This window comes from Canis lupus, chromosome 11 (assembly GCF_011100685.1).
Source record: "Canis lupus familiaris isolate Mischka breed German Shepherd chromosome 11, alternate assembly UU_Cfam_GSD_1.0, whole genome shotgun sequence".
NCBI classification, from domain to species: domain Eukaryota; kingdom Metazoa; phylum Chordata; class Mammalia; order Carnivora; family Canidae; genus Canis; species Canis lupus.
Genome location: NC_049232.1, coordinates 68,958,196 through 68,973,660, shown reverse-complemented (window position 1 = coordinate 68,973,660; position 15,465 = coordinate 68,958,196). Strand labels below are relative to the sequence as shown.

Genomic DNA, 15,465 nt, shown 5'->3' with positions numbered 1-15,465 from the left:
CGAAGGAGGGAGCTGGAGCCAAGAAGCCTATTCATTGGGTCCAGAGACAGGTACTGGCGTCCGGGGAGGGTGAGTCCACGGCGCCTCTTCCAGCCTCTGACTCTGAGCTGACGTTTACAGACGCGCTGAGAGTGGCCGGGCGGCGCACAGAGCTTCTTACCTGAATTTTCCTATTGGGTCTATGCATCCTGGGAGGTGGCCCTCGGTGGCTCTGAGGCGGGGGAACAGTCCTTAAAGGGTCAAGCCCCGGGGCCAGCGTCCCGCAGCTGGCTAGGATTCGGGGCAGGCCGCCTGCGTCACTTGGCCCCGCTGTGCCCCGCGTGCCAATGCGTGCAAGACGCAGGACGGTACCCACCCAACAGACAAGCTGCTCAGAGCGCAGCACGCGGTCCCCAGGGGGCCCCGTCCGCTCCGGGCCACGCGCTGCGTCTAGGTGGTTGAGGAGCCGCTGGACCGTTTTCCAAAGTGGCTGCGCCGCTGTGGGTTCCCGCCGGCAGTGCCTGGGCCTTCTCGTTTCTCCAGCTCCTCGCCAACATCTGTCCTTTTGACTGCAGCCACCCCGTGGCCGGCAGGGGACAGGGGCTGGACGTGGCCTCTCCTGCGGTTTGATTTGCATTCCCCCAGTGGCTGATGTTGTTGAGCATCTTTACAGGTGCTTGTCATCCATTTGTGTCTCTTCTTTGGAGATAGAACCCCCCTTCCCCACCCCCCCATACAACAGTGTGGGTTGGAAGAAGCGGAGCATCAGGGGTAAGACCAGAGTTTAAGTTTGCCAAGCAAGACGCCAATGACGGGCTTCTGGCCGAGTCCTCGTCAACTTATCCCTGGTTCATTTTGGCAAAACCCTTTATCTCCTTCCCTCAGCCACTCACTCCGTCCCACAACACGGAGGCCACAACCCTCTTCCCGCCCGTTGCGGGTTTGGTGGCTCTGGCCACGAACCGTAGGCACTCCTTGGAGAAATCCGTGCTTCAGCTCCTGGCTCGCATGCCGTTTTCTCCAGCACTTTAAATGACACCCCACATTCCTGTAGGGCCGGGCCAGGCCGGGAAGGACACCTTGCCACCTGCTGCCCCAGAGGAGTGAAAGCAGACCCTCCCACTCCTCCAGAACCCTAATTCTCATCACGTTTCTCCACCGCTCCCCGCTTGGCAAATGGACCATCTGTTACCTCTCTGATGGAAGGGGTTTGCTACAGAGCCCCGGGGTGATCGTGGTCTCCCTGAGATCCGGCTCTCGGATGAGAGGCCCCGGGAAGGCAGCAGGTCACCAAGTAACCCCAGGGCCTGGCACACGGGCTGGCCCGTACTCTAGGATCGATAAATCTTTATTAAGGGAACAGGTAGATGGAGCTGACCGTCTGAGCACCTGCTCTGGGCCAGGCACTCCCGTTTTACCATCCTTCATCCTTCCAACACATCCCTCGAAGCAGCTATTTACTATTCCCATTTTCGAGGTGAAGACACTGAGACTCGGGGCCAGTGGCCCAGGTGGGGCCAAACCTGGTGTCCGCGGTCAACCAATGCAGCTGCCTCTCTCCTCAGGTACTACGCGCCCCCGGGACCTACCTCAGCTTCCTCGGCCCAGCCGGCCCCCGCCGAGTGGCCCCCCCCAGCCCCGCCCCGCCTGCCCAGGGCGCCCCGGCACTCCATCCAGCTGAACCTGGAGGACCTAGAGGAGCTCAACAAGGCCCTGAACCAAGCCGTCCAGGCTGCGGAGAACATCCGCTCCACCACCAAGCAGATGAGCCGCTCCCTGTCCGCCGACCTGCGCCAGGCCCGAAGCCTGCGGGGCTCCTGCCTCTTCTGACCTCACTGGAGACTCAGCAACACAGGGTGGCTGGGTGGGCAGGCGGCCTGCTGCTGTCCCCCGGGCCAGGAGGCTGGAGCCACTCCCGAAGGCCCCACAGACCCCTCCTGAGTCTCCTTCTAGCCCAAGCCCTGCCGGCTCCGTGTTCTCAGCGCGGACGGGGGGTGGGGGTGGGCCTGGTCATCGAGAGGAGCAACTTCCCAGGGGACCAGCCCCTGCAGGAAGTGCTGGACCGAGGCCGCCTTCTGCCCAGATGGCCTCTGGGTGGGGAGGGGGGTCTCCTGGTCCTGCACTGTCCACCTCTGGCTAATAATATGTATTTTATATACAGATGGACAGATTTTTTTTTTTAAACTGAGTTTTCCTGGCCTTAGATCCAAGCCAGAAGGCCAAATAAGAAGGGACACGGCCAGGGTCTGTGGTGCAAACCTGCCTCCTGCGACCAGCCACTCCGGAGTAGGCATCTCTGGGAAGGGACGTGGCTGTGCACTTTCCTCCTAGTGACTGGTGGTCAGTAGGGCCCTTCGACGCCATTGAAACGTCCAGATGTCGGGTCCCCAGGATGACGTGCACCCCACTTCTCCGCGGCTGGAGAGGCCTTTCCCGTGGACCTGCTGGGGAGGGAGCCCCCCCGGGGAGGGCCCAGGAAGCTTGTCCCCCATGGTCCCTCTCTGTACCTCATCCCAGCACCCTCGGCTCTGTCCCTGGGATCCCCGTGGCATCAGGCTAGCGGCCAGCGACCTGCCAGGCCCCGCTCTGCAGCCGGGAGGCCACCCCACCTCCGGCTCCCCACCTTGTAGCAGCGCGTACCTCAGCTTCTCTGGAATGTGTATGCATCGGTGATATTTGTATATTTGAGGCATTTAAAAATCTATTTTCGTTATGAGGGCAAATGAAGAAGAATGAATATTGATCTTTTAAAAAAGGAGAAAAGAAAAAAAAAATTCCCAAAGCTGCCCACATCTGTGGTGTGTGTCGTCGTCGACTCGTGGTTTCTTGACTCAAATTTGTGGGGCGGAAGATTCGAGGAGGAGGACCCTGACCCTTCCCCCGGGGACACGACCTCACGATGTCTCACTCTGAAGTCTCTCTTGTCACCGCTCTGGCGTTCCCAACCTCTGAGCCTTTCTCCCCAACACCTGCTGGGCCTTCCCTCCTGGGGTCTCTCGTCCGCCTCCCCCATTCACTCCTGCGCCCCACCCCCCACCGCCCACCAGGACACGCTCCCATTGCACTTGTCAGCAGGTCATCATCTGGAGTTGAAAGTGGCAATTAGCCGAGAAGGGATCTCTTGTAGGCTCTGAGCGTCCGAGGCCAGCCCGTGCTGGGTGCCAGCAGGCTGCTGCGGGGTGATGCGGACGGGAATGGGGAGCCCAGGCGGGGCGCAGGGGTGGGCCCCGGGCACAGCGTGGCTCCAGCTGTGAGCAAGGGGATGCGGGATCCTGGGCCTGGGCAGCCCGGCTCTCGGGAGGGCCACAGGACTGGGCGTCGGGTGCCCGGGCTCCGATCGGTCACCCTGGCTGGCTGAGGCCACGTGCACGGACCTGCCTGAGCCCCAGGGCCCGCCTGCCCGCCCCCAGGTGGTGCTGCTCCCCTCCCAGGGTGGCCCCCTCGACATCGTCGGGTCTGTGAGGAAGCCGCCCTCCTTGCTGGACTCTCGGCTTCGGGGGGCTCGGTTCTCTTCGCCGCACGAGGTGGGCCTGCCTCCGACACGGCCCCCTCTCGAGGGCTCCAAACGCATTTGCAGGACGGCGGGCTTCTAGGGGCCGATGTCACCCCAGTTTCCTTGTGGGCACCGGACGGGCCCCCCGAGGATGCGTCACGGAGCCCCTCCGGCTGGGCCCCCGGGCCTCTGCGCCTCCCCGTCCCGCCCCTGCCCGGCCACCCTCCTCTCCCTGGGACGCTCACAGCGTCCCCGCCAAAGCCTTTCTGCCTCCAGGCTCCCCAGACGACCAGGGTAACGTCTGAGGTGAGGCCCCTGGTGCTTGGCACCACCACTCGCCTGGCTCCTCGCTGCCCCCACCCCTCATTTCACCTGACTCCCCACCAGAGCCCCTGCCTCGATGTTTCTCCAACCCGTCCTCTCAGATCCTTGGCCTGCAGCTGGAGCAGCAGGTGTTAGCAGCTCCAAAGCTTTCTAGGCTGGCTCAGATGCCCTTTCCAGGAAGCCTTCCCAGCCTTCCGCTGCAGGAGGAACCTCCCCAGGTGCTGGGCTCCCACAGCATTCGGTGCCTATCAGGGTGCGGGCTGTGCTGGGTGTTACAGCGGGGGGCAGGGGCACACCCCGCGGCCAGCCGGGGCCCGGCTCAGGCCGGCAGGCTGCCCCACGTACGAATGAGTGAGCGACTGAATGAGCCAACGACGACCTGCCTGTTACAAATGCAGAAGCTTTATTGATGCAACTGAGACCAAAACCTGAGATGTCCAGAGGGTGGGGGCGTAGGGCTGGGGATGGGCCCCACCGTCCCCAGGGTCCTAGCCCAGCGCCGTGTCTGCCTCCTGTTCCTTCAGCCTCTCCTCCTTGTGCCGCTTCTCCACCGGCCCACACAGATCCTAGAGGGCGGCAAGCGGGGTGCACGGTGACGCGGGTTGAATGGGAAGTATCAGGGAGACTACTAGGCGGGTGATTCTCGCTCACAGCAACAATCCTTGGGGCCGTTTGGGCGAAGCTAACAACCGCAATACCAGCTGCCACCCGCGGGGGTCGGACGGCTGGGGTGTGGCCGCAGTCCTCAGTGGTGATCACCCTCGGGTGTTTCTTTGTCCCGTTCCCGCCACTCCCTCCCCAATCCCTGCCATCCCTCCTCCCTCCCAGGCCTCACCCCCGCCCTGGACGTCCTGCCTGCTTCGCAGGGACTTTTCCCTCCTGGGCCCCCATCCCCGTGGACCTCCAGAAGGCTCAGCCGTCCCTGCCGTGAGGCAGGTGCTTGAAGGTAGGACTTGGTGCCTCAGCGCCGTACGGCCGTGGCCGGCAGCTCTCCCTGTCTGGGCCCCTGGGGCTGCCCCCCACCCCGGGCAGGATCGCCCCGATGCCGGGCACCTCTAGTCCTCCTTGTGTTCACCTTTTTCTCATCGGTGTATGCGATCTCCGACTTGTGCAGGTCCATACATGCGAGAGCTTCGTGGAACACCGTCATTTGCTCCTGGGTCACTTCGGGCTTCCTGGCTGCAGGAGGGAGCAAGGGGGCTGGGTATCCCTGGCGGGGTGCGGCGGGGAGGCCTGGGGTGCTGGGGGCCCAGCTGCAGGGGCAGGCGGTCTGCTGGGTGAGGCCTGGGCGGGGTGGAGGTTGGAGGGGCACCTACTGTACAACGATAGCCCCTTGTGCTGCTCGTCTTTCAGGGAGAAGCCAAGCATGAAGAGCTCAGGATCCTTGGTGAGCAGGAGTATGCCAAAGTTTTCTTTCCCATACTCTAGAGAAGAGAACTCTGGGTGAGGCCGCACGGCACGATGGGTCCTGATCCCAGGCGAGGAACCCCGGGGGCACCCACGGCCACGAGTTCACCCGGGACGCGCACCCCTCGCTCCTCCCGTGTGCCAGGCCCTGCGCTGAGATGTGGAGTCGGGGGAGCCTTATGCGGACCGTGACTGTCAGGGCCTTTCTCCCCATTTTCCAGACAGGAAAGTAAGGCCCAGACAGGGGCCTCGGGGCTGCTCAGGGCTGTTGGTTTAAGCCCATCAGCATTGGTGTGCCCCTCCGATGCGCCCTCTCTGGGGTGACGGTGGGGGCACGAGTGAGGTCACTGCCTGCCTGACACAGACTGCCACCCTCTGAGCCCAAAGGATAAAGAGTGGTTGAGAGAGGCAGGACTGCAGCCAGCCTTGACTTTGCATTCTAGTTCTAATTATAGGCTGCGTGACTCCAGGGAAACTGCTCGACATCCCAGTGTCTCATCTAATCCCGTAATGTCCTCCTGGGGTTGTTTGTGAGTATTAAGGGATTAATTCTAGTAAAGTACGGCGAACAGCGCCTGGCACATGGAGCGCAGATATGTGGGCAGTCCTTACCGGTTACTGCAGCGTGTGGGCCCCAGGACCTCGGGAGCATGGGCCTGTCCCATGTTCTCCGAGCCTGAGCCCCGGCACTTCCCTGCTTTGGGCGGGCCCACCCCCCCCATGATGCCCAGTAGCCCTCCTGCCCCAGCGCTGGTCCTTACCATATTTGGACACGGTCCCATTCTCCCGCTGGACATTCAGAAAGCTGCTGTTATAGACGCACTGGTTCCCACTAAAGCCAGACAGAAGAGGGGAGAAAAACAGGAGAAATATGGATGATCACTGGTCACTACCATCGAGGGGCAAGAGTTGCAGGCGATTTGTCAACCCTCCCCATTCTGTGGATGGAAAGACTGAGGCCGGGAGAGAGCAGGGACCTGCTCAAGGTTTTCCAGCAGCTAGGAGCAGGTGCCTGGGGCCGGGGGTGAGCCTGCAGGTGGGGGTCTTACATGGTTAGGTACTCTCTGAGCAGGATTGTGTCATCTGTATGGTTGACATCAAAGTAAAAGAAGGCCGCGTGGATCGTTCTAGCCGAGTGATTGAACTCCGGGTCACGGAAGGCCGAGCCCATGTAAAACCACTTGCCAGAGATCTGGGGGGAAGCCAAGAGCCGGATGATGGAGGCCAGGAGCCGGATCCCCCTGCTAGCCAGCGGGCAGGTCTCACCGCAGCCCCCCCCCCCTTTTGCAGCCAGGGAGTCTGGGGCCCCCGGCGAGGAGCTCACGGTGAGGTTCCTCCTTGCCCAGGACAGAATGTCCCCTCCGAGGGACCTTGCAATGAGGCTTCTGAGTTTGGAAGCAGAAGAATGCTGCCAGAGGCTGGTCGGAATGTCGCCCCGGGACCCGGGAGAGAAATGGGCAGAACCAGGCCAGGCGGCTGACCACAAGCCAGCAGGAGGAAGGGAAGCCCGGGGCGCTGGGGGCCCAGGGACGCACCTGCTCCAGCGTGGCGTTGGTGATAGGCCTCGCCGTGAGGTTGGCGCACCCCGGGCTCTGGGCGTCCAGGAGGGGAAGGAGGCTCAGGGCAGCGAGGGCCCAGGACAGCGCCATGCCTAGACGACGGGTCCCGGAGCCGGCCGGAGCTGGCGGCCGGGCGGCGCAGCGCCCTTTATAACGGGCTGTGTGTGGGCAGAGCCCTGGGGTGCCCTTGTGACACGCTTGCGAAATGCCCCACACGCATCCTTCCCGCCTTTCCGCACAGCCAGCGCTAGCCGAAGCCTCCGCCCAGCCTCGGTGTACTCCGGATCGCTGGCCGGAAGGCCTACCGGGGCCCCAAGGCCTGGCCAGTCAAGGCCAAGGTGGGCGTGGGCTGGAGCGCTTGTTATGAAACCTGTGTGGCAAGCCCTGGGGTGGTGGTTCGGTTTTGTTTTGAGAGCTCTTATGTTCCGTGCCCAATCCGCGTCCCACTTGGGCAGCCAGACTGGGGCGGGCCCACCTGTAAATCAATTGCTGAAGGCGATAGTTCCCAGGCTAGGTGGGGTGCGTGGGCGATGGGATGGGGAGCGGGCGGGGGTGAAGGCAAACCTGGATTCTATCCCAGCTGAGTGTGGTAACAGCTGGGAGAGCAAAAGTCCAGTGACGGGGACGGTGGGCAGCAGGCGGCGGGCGGGGGGTGAGGGGGGTGGTTGGTTGCCCAACGCAGCCTGGAAGCGGGGAGCCCGTGAAGCAGTCCCTGGGAGGCAGGGATGCTTCCCAAAGCAGGAGGTGTCTAAGTTATATGTCTATTACCAGTAAAGGCAGCATTACCTGACCGAGCTCCCAACATCTGTAGCGGGAACGTGTGGTCTCCACCGCCTGCCGCGGGTGTCATCACCAGCAGGTCCCCCACCCTGGACAGTGCCCCGCGCTGCAGAATGAGCACGTCCACAGGGAGCGTCCGCCCGGCCGGGACAGATCTTTAGCCCCACGAACAGATACTTCCCCCAAAAAAAGCCTTATCACGTGACGCTTTCAATTCTGTATCCTTATTCATCTCATAGATTCTGGGTCATTTTTCATGTTTCAGTGGAAGTTAGTGGTTGTAGTTGTAATGGACGGATGACCCCATTGTGCCCCTCCCAGCTTCCAACGTCCTTAATCATGTGCTCGCTCTCTGTCTCTGGTCTCTGATTTTATTTTTCCAGCTTTATTGAGCTACACTTGTCTATGACTTTTCACATGGTGAGGTTTCCTCAGATGCTAAGTGTCGTGTTGGAAAAGTGACCAAATCGCCTTCTCAAATTACCCTCCCATTCAAGAGGAAGAAAACCACGTCATGTACAAGACTACAGTGTCATTCAGAATAGCCCAAGACAAGGAACAACAGTTCAGATGCCCGTCCTCGGGAAAATGGGAAACACGCGTCGTGGCGTCTTCATAAATGGACTATTTCTCAGCGATAAAAACAAACTACGGGTGTAGGAGACAACACGAATGACTCGGAAAATCTTAGGCTGGCAAAAGAAGGCAGACTCAATAAGGTACATAGTGTCTGGTCCCATTTAGAGAAAGTTCTAGCATGGACCAAAGGAGTCTACAATGGGAGCTATCAGATCGGTGGTCGCCTAGGGCAAGGAGGCCAGTCTAAGCGCCCAAGGTGGTAAGAGCACTTTCTGGATAAATGGGGTGGTTATGCGCATGATGTGCATTGGTGAAAACTCAGAGTTTTAGGCTTAAAATATGTGCATTTTATTGTATACCAATTATACCTCAATTAAGTTGATTAAAAAAAAAAATCTCTCCCCAAATGGAGAAGACAAAAAAAATAATAATAATGCTGTTTAATGTCCCTTTCTCCACATCCTTGTCAGAAGTGGAATTCACTTTCTTCTTCTTTTTTTTTTTTTTTTTTGCCAGCTCACTTGGTGTTTTGACTTTGCACCGCTCCCATCTGAGTCTTGAAACAAGGATCGGAGCTCGTGGGCAGGGAAGTGCGGAGGTGAGAGAGTGCGTGGCGCGTGAAGGACGTAGGGTCCGTCTGTCCTGTCCGTGAGTCCAGCAGTGGGATGACTGGGGGCTGGGGTGGGGTGGGGTGGGCGGTGCCGGAGAGGTTGGCAGGACCAAGCCTGCAGGGCACAGAAGCCGGGCTGGGGAATTCGCAGTGGACCCTGCAGGCATTAGGAGAAATGGAAAGAGTGAAAGTGGGGCGGAGATGAATGAATAATCAGATTTGCTCTTTAGGAAGATCCCTTCGTCTGCAGAGGGCAGAGGTAGGGGGACAACTTGGGGCTGTCGCAGCAGTGGTCCAGGTGGGAGACAGCAGGACTGGGGACACATTTGAGACACTGCTTGTCTCAAGGAGAAGCTGATGGTTATATGGGGACAGCACCACCACTGCCCCGGGCCACCGGGGCTCCTGCCCAGAGCCCAGAGCTTTAGAGGCTCTCGCATATCGCACACGCATCCGTACCCACGCGGGCACACGTACATGCATGCACGCACAAAACTTATTAAATAACACGGAAGCACCTCTGTCCCTTGGGATCTTGTGCCCTAAACATCCTTCTTCACGACCGATGCTCTTCAGGCCCCAGGGAAACCATTCTTCCCTCTTACACCCTCTCCTTGCATCGCATGTGACAGCCCGATGTCTGGTGAGTAGCGTGGAGAGAAAGGAATGCTTTCTCTTACAGCGGGTAGATGGAGAGCCACTCCCCAGGAGTGAGCGGTCCTCACTGTCACTCAGGGGACCCCTCGGAGAGGTGCCCTCCCCTCCCGAGAGCCTCTCCAAGTGGTTCCTCCAAGTGCACCCAGCGCTCCCCCGACACAGTGCGATTTTCTCTGTCGTCTTACATTTCAAGGATGCTTCAGTACCTCCGTGGATTGAGGGTCTGGCCAGCCCTCCCGACTGTGCCCCTCCATCTGGCCCCGGGCACAACGTCGAGACAAGGTTGGCGGAAAATAGAAAAGCGATCAGGGTCACGCAGGATGGTGGTGAAGTATCGTCCTGGCTTGACCACCTGTGAGCCATGTGACCCTGGGCAAGTTACTCAGCTTCCCTGTGTCTCAATTTACCCCATCTGTAAAACGGGGATATGGATTGTGGCTAATTGAGCAGGTTGTCAAGCGGACTAAATCCGTTCACGTTTGTAAAGTGCTTGTTACACGAAACACACTTGTTTCTCAGAGTCCGCCGGCCCTACTAACCATCACCGTCAGTGTAATGTCAAGCTGGGCTAAGGAGAAAAGAAGACAGCCTCCTGCATTACAGAAATACTTCCAGGGTTGCAAGTTACATGCCTCATCTAAAGACATCAAAATACAAAAAAAAAAAAAAAAAAAGTCAATAGTAGGCTCCAGAAAATCGGGTACTTTCCCCATCGGCTGGATAAGGAAAACAAAGGACTCAGAGCGGTCAGGTGAAAGGTGAGGTTAGATCATCGGGGCAATGCACCCGCTTGACAGGACTCATCTCCGGAAAAGCCACTTGATACGGGTTTCTCCCTCCAGGTCAGGGCTCAGCTCTGTGTCGGACGACTGGTTCGTGGTCTTCCAAGTGAACAGCCGCCGCGACTACATCGGCAGAGCAAAAGATCCTAATTAGGACCTTTGTGTCTGGGCCGAGAAAACACTCGACAAGACTTGCTCATGTTCAGACCATGTGTTGTGATCTTGGCCAACTTATTATTATTTTTTTAAAGATTTTATTTATTAATTCATGAGAATACATAGAGAGAGAGAGAGAGAGAGAGAGAGACAGGAGGAGGGAGAAGCAGGCTCCATGCAGGGAGCCCGACGTGGGACTCGATCCCGGGTCTCCAGGATCACGCCCTGGGCCGAAGTCGGCGCTAAACCGCTGAGCCCCCCGGGCTGCCCTTGGCCAACTTATGTAACCTCTTCAGACGTGGCTTCCCTGGTCTAACGAGCCGGTGCTGTGACATGTGTCTCAAGAGGGTCGCCCACAAGAACGAAAGCGTACTGCGCTCAACCGGGCTCCTGCTCGTCCCAAGTGTGCAAGACTCCGTAGCTGATATTTATGCGGAACCATCCGACACCGCATTCTTACGGAGCAGGTGGATGTCATTCATACTCAGACGAGTCGCCCTGCTGCTAGAGAACAGCAGCTCCGTGTGCGGTAGCAAGCAGGAAAGGGCATAGCACCCCCATTTTGCAGAGGGAGCCACTGAGGCCCAGAGAGAAGGAACGACCCAGCCAAGGCCACGTCCCAGTCAGGAAGCTGGGACTGGAATCCACCTGCCAGCCTGTCCCCTTCTTGCTCGCCCCCCCTCCTCCCAGCACGGGCGGCTGGTCACCAGGGGCAAGCGACGGTCCATGGCCGTGGCTCGAGTCGCTGTGGACAGAGCAAACATAGGATTGGCCCCACCTGGGAAATCCAGTCTGTCTGCTTCCTGACACTCGGTTGTGCAACAGGAGACAGGGAACCACAGCCGCTGCCGGCCCCCAGGAACTGCCTTTTCTGTTCCCCGATAACTTCTTACCCTGCCCCTGCCGGGAAGGAGCTGGCCCGGCTTCAGAGGCCTCACTGGCCAGCTCCCGGGGCCCCTGGAATGCCCACGGACAGTTGTGAGTGTCGCAGTTTTAACACGGCCATCCTTCTCGTCCCCCATCTTCCTGGCCCTCCCGTCCCCTCCGGCTCTTCAGAGCCTCGCGGGGGCTGCTGACACCTCTGGAGCTCTGACCGGCTCAGCCGCCACCCCCGGGACAGCCCTGCAGGGCCCCGCTGCAGCTCAGCCCGGCCCTGCTGTCCCCTGCCACCCGCAGCCTTGTCCTCTTCCCGGCCCAGGGCTCTGGCATCATAATGAACGGCAAGTGTACTGTTCCCCAAACACAGAGGGCCACCTTTACTCCCCAGCCTGGGCGGGCGCTGGTCCCTCTCCTCTCCGTGTCCTTCCCCCCGCCACCGGCAACCCTTTATTCATCCTCTACCGGCCTCAGCGTGGGATGGCTAATTTTACGTGCCAAGTTAATGGGGCCACGGGGCACCCGAGTACTTGGCCAAACATTCCGGGCGTATCTGTGCGGGTGTTTTTAGGTGAGACCGACGTTTGAATGGATAGCCTGCAAAACAGATTGCCTCCCCCGCCCCCGCCCCCCACCCCGCCACCAAGTGTGGGTGGGCCTCGTGTCATCAGTGGAAGGCCTGAATAACACTGAAGGTCTGAGGAAGGGAGAACTCCTCCTGCCTGACTGGGTGAGGTGGACGTCACTGTTTCCCCGCCTTTAGGAGACACCGGTTCTTCCTCGCTCTCCCGCCTGCGGGCCGTTACGTTAGAACGACGTTGTCGGCTCGCGTGGGCCGTGACTTGGCCAGCTCGGTCTGCAGATCTTGGGACCTGCCAGCGATCAAAGTCACGTGAGCCAATTCCTTACAATAAATCTCTTCAGGGCGCCTGGGGGGCTCAGCAGTTGAAGGTCTGCCTTGGGCCCAGGGCGTAACCCCGGGGTCCCCAGGATTGAGTCCTGCATCAGGCTCCCCGCATGGAGCCTGCTTCTCCCTCGGCCTGTGTCTCTGCCTCTCTCTCTGTGTCTCTTGTGAATAAATAAATAAAATCCTCAAAAAAAAAAAAAAAGTAAATGAATCTCTTTACACACACACATCCTACCGGTCCCATCTCTCTGGAGACCCTGGTTAATACGAGTGTCACCCCTGACTACCCTTCTGCGCCGACGCTGCCTCGGGCACGCTCTCATTTTGCTCCCACGTCCTCAGCCCCCCATCGGGCCTCCTGCCCCCGGCTCTCCCTGCCCTTAACCACACGAGGTCCCCCTCCTCCAGCTGCCAGCCCCGGCCCCCAGCCAGAATCAGAGCCCCTGAACCCCCTGCCGGGCCCGTCCCTGTAACTCCAACGCCCACATATGGCGCAGGAGGGGAGCTGCTGAGACATGTCAAGGGGCTGTTCCAGGGAGCATAATAGCTCAACCAGTTCGAGTGCCTCCAACGTGCCGTACTCCGTGGCTGGAGGGAGGGCAGGATCCATCCCTGACCCTCACAGAGCTTCCCGCGGGGACAACGCACGTCAGAGTGACCCAACCTTCCCATCTGCAGAATGGGAAGCATGATCGAACAGCGGGGCAGGCTCTCTGGGGGCGACCGCACAGGGCAGGCCTCAGGAAAGGATTCAAGAGGCGGGACGTCCTGTCTCAGTTTCATTTCTGGTGAATTTTGAAAGAAATGAAAAGAACATTCTTTTTTTTCTTTTTTCTTTTTTTAGATTTATTCATGAGAGACACAGAGAGAGAGGCAGAGACACAGGCAGGGGGAGAAGCAGGCTCCCTGTGGGGAGTCTGATTCAGGACTCGATCCCAGGACCCTGGGATCACACCCTGATTTGAAGGCAAATGCATGACCGCTGAGCCCCCCAGGTGCCCCCCAAAGAAATTAAAAGAACATTCTTATCTCATTTCCAAGGCTTTTTCTCCCCCCAGTTTTGGAAGACCATTTTCCAGATTTAGGAAATAGTGTAAGGCCCCAATTCTTGGGACTTGAACAGGCTCTAGACTCTTCAGGGAGGCTTATTAAATCATGGATCGCTGGGCCCCAACCTGGGACCTTGTGATTCAGTAGGTTTGGAAGGGGGCTGAAAATTTGCATCGGTAACCAACTAGCAGGCTAATCCCAGGGGGCCACGCTGAGCCCCACTTGTCAGCAGTGTGGGGTTTGAATGGAAGCTTCGCCCCAGCCTTGGGAGGTGACCTCGGGCACTGCACTGGGCTTCAGTCACAGTGTATGTAACGTGACAGGGTGTACCTGGGACGTGGGACTCTCCAAGCCCTTCCAGACCACGAATCCCGGGCTCTGCAGACGGGACTCTCTGATCCACGGCAAAGCAGCAGCACCTGGTGCTCACTGCCCGGGGCAGGTGCCAGGTGCAGACGGAGGAGGGGAGGCCCAGCTGCATGTGTACTAATGACCTGGATACTTAGAGCAAGGTTTTGGGGTTTGTTTTTTTTTTTTTAGATTTTGTTTATTTTTAAAATATTTTATTTACTTATTCATGAGACACAGAGAGAGAGAGAGAGAGAAGCAGAGACACAGGCAGAGGGAGAAGCAGGCTCCATGCAGGGAGCCCGACGTGGGACTCGATCTTGGGTCTCCAGGATCACATCCTGGGCTGAAGTCAGCGCTAAACCACTGAGCCACCCGAGCTGCCTAGATTTTCTTTATTTGTTTGAGAGAGTGAGCACAAGCAGGGGAGGGGACAGAGGGAGAGGGGGAGAGGGAGAAGCAGACTCCCCGCTGAGCAGGGAGCCCAGTGCAGGGCTCGATCCAGGACCCTGAGATCATGACCTGAGCCAAAGGCAGACGCCTAACCCACTGGGCCACCCAGGTGCCCCTCGAGCAAGGTTTTAATACATAAAATCCCAGCTATGAGTTCAACTGCTTGCAATTTGTTCTTTCTCCTCAGGGAGAAGGGCAGAAAGGCTCGGGTTCACTCAAGGTCCCACGGTGGGAGGACCAAGCTGAGGGAGGAAGAACTCTGCACCGAGGGTCAGAAGATACGGGTTCCAGGTCCAGCAGGTATAAATATGTCCTAATCTATCCCGGGTATCACATGGGGGCCACACGCATGCTAAAAATAATTAGCTATTGTGTATCTGAAATTCAAATCTATTCAAATTTATCTGGGTGGTCCTGTATGTTTATTTGCTAGCTCTGGCTAATTATCTCTCAGATCCTCACCGGCTCCAAGGCAGGTGTCGCCATGGCCTGTCTCAAGCATCTTCCAGGTAAGGAGCAAACGCTCCTATTTGTGGAAGCACCGTCCACAAGCCCCGCAAGAAGGAAACAACGCAAACGTCCGTCAGTGGGTGAATGGATAATCAAAATGCGTCCCGTCCGCACAGTAGGATATTACCGAGTCATAAAAAGGAATGAAGTACTGGACGGCTACATACCGCAAGGACGAACCTTGCAATCCCGCTACGGGAAAGAAGACAGTCACAGGAGGCCATACATCGTGAGCTTTCTATGGTGGGGAGCACACGTTAAATTGAACTTTCCCATGTGCAAAACAGGATCCCGTTTATCTGAGATAGGATTCCTCGTCTGTGAAATACCCGCAGTAGGCAGAGTCGGAAATCCGGTTAGTGCTTTTCTGGGGCTTGGGCCGAGGGAAATGGGGAGTGACTGCTTCACGGGTATGGAGTTTCCTTTTGGGGTGATGAGAATGTTCTGGAACTAGGCAGTGGGGATGGTTGCACAGGTTGTAGGTGGTGAGTGTACGAAATGGTAAGTCTCATGTGTGTGTGACTACGCTAAAAAAGAAAAAAGGAATCGCTCAAGTTAACCTCAATATACCTCCTCCCTGTGGGTCATGAGTTGAATCGTGTGCCCCCCACCCCGAAAAGATACGTCAAAGTCCTAAGCTTATTACCCGTGAACGTGGCCTTACATGGAAATAGTCTTTGCAGAGGTAATCAAGTTCAGATGAGGGCCCCTGGGGGGCTCAGTGGTTGAGCGTCTGCCTTCGGCTCAAGGCCTGATCCCAGGGTCCCGGGATCGAGTCCCGCATCGGGCTCCTTGCAGGGAGCCTGCTTCTCCCCCTGCCTGTGTCTCTCCCTCTCTCTCTCTCTCTGGGTGTCTCATGAATAAATAAATTAAACCTTTTTTGAAAAAACGTTCAGATGAGCTTATTAGGGTAGGTCCTCACCCAGTAGGACTGGTGTCCTTATAAAAAGATGTGAGGACGGAGACGGAGCCGCACAGGGAGCAGGAAGGCCGGG

General features: G+C 58.1%; 2 protein-coding genes and 1 long non-coding RNA gene across 3 annotated transcripts in view; 2 read left to right on the top strand and 1 right to left on the bottom strand.

Moving 5' to 3' along the window:
- The window catches only part of AKNA (AT-hook transcription factor), a 38,628-nt gene extending 35,859 nt beyond the window's left edge, over nt 1-2,769 (top strand). The window contains 1 exon segment of the mRNA XM_038553208.1: nt 1,545-2,769. Within this exon segment, the coding sequence (XP_038409136.1) occupies nt 1,545-1,809 (265 nt within the window). The 3' untranslated portion in view covers nt 1,810-2,769.
- A 1,407-nt stretch (nt 2,770-4,176) lies between these two features.
- On the bottom strand, nt 4,177-6,902 carry LOC100685620 (alpha-1-acid glycoprotein 1). Its single transcript, XM_038553207.1, has 6 exons — nt 6,739-6,902; nt 6,253-6,395; nt 5,965-6,035; nt 5,113-5,220; nt 4,872-4,975; nt 4,177-4,362 (listed from the first exon to the last, which is right to left on the bottom strand). Exons 1-6 carry the CDS (start codon nt 6,850-6,852, stop codon nt 4,285-4,287), a joined length of 618 nt encoding a protein of 205 aa, XP_038409135.1. The 5' UTR covers nt 6,853-6,902; the 3' UTR covers nt 4,177-4,284.
- A 1,966-nt stretch (nt 6,903-8,868) lies between these two features.
- LOC119876773 lies at nt 8,869-15,252 on the top strand. Its single transcript, XR_005366443.1, has 4 exons — nt 8,869-11,773; nt 11,966-12,094; nt 14,148-14,260; nt 14,415-15,252. It is a non-coding gene; the product is annotated as an uncharacterized LOC119876773 (long non-coding RNA).
- The last annotated feature ends 213 nt before the right edge of the window (nt 15,253-15,465 follow it).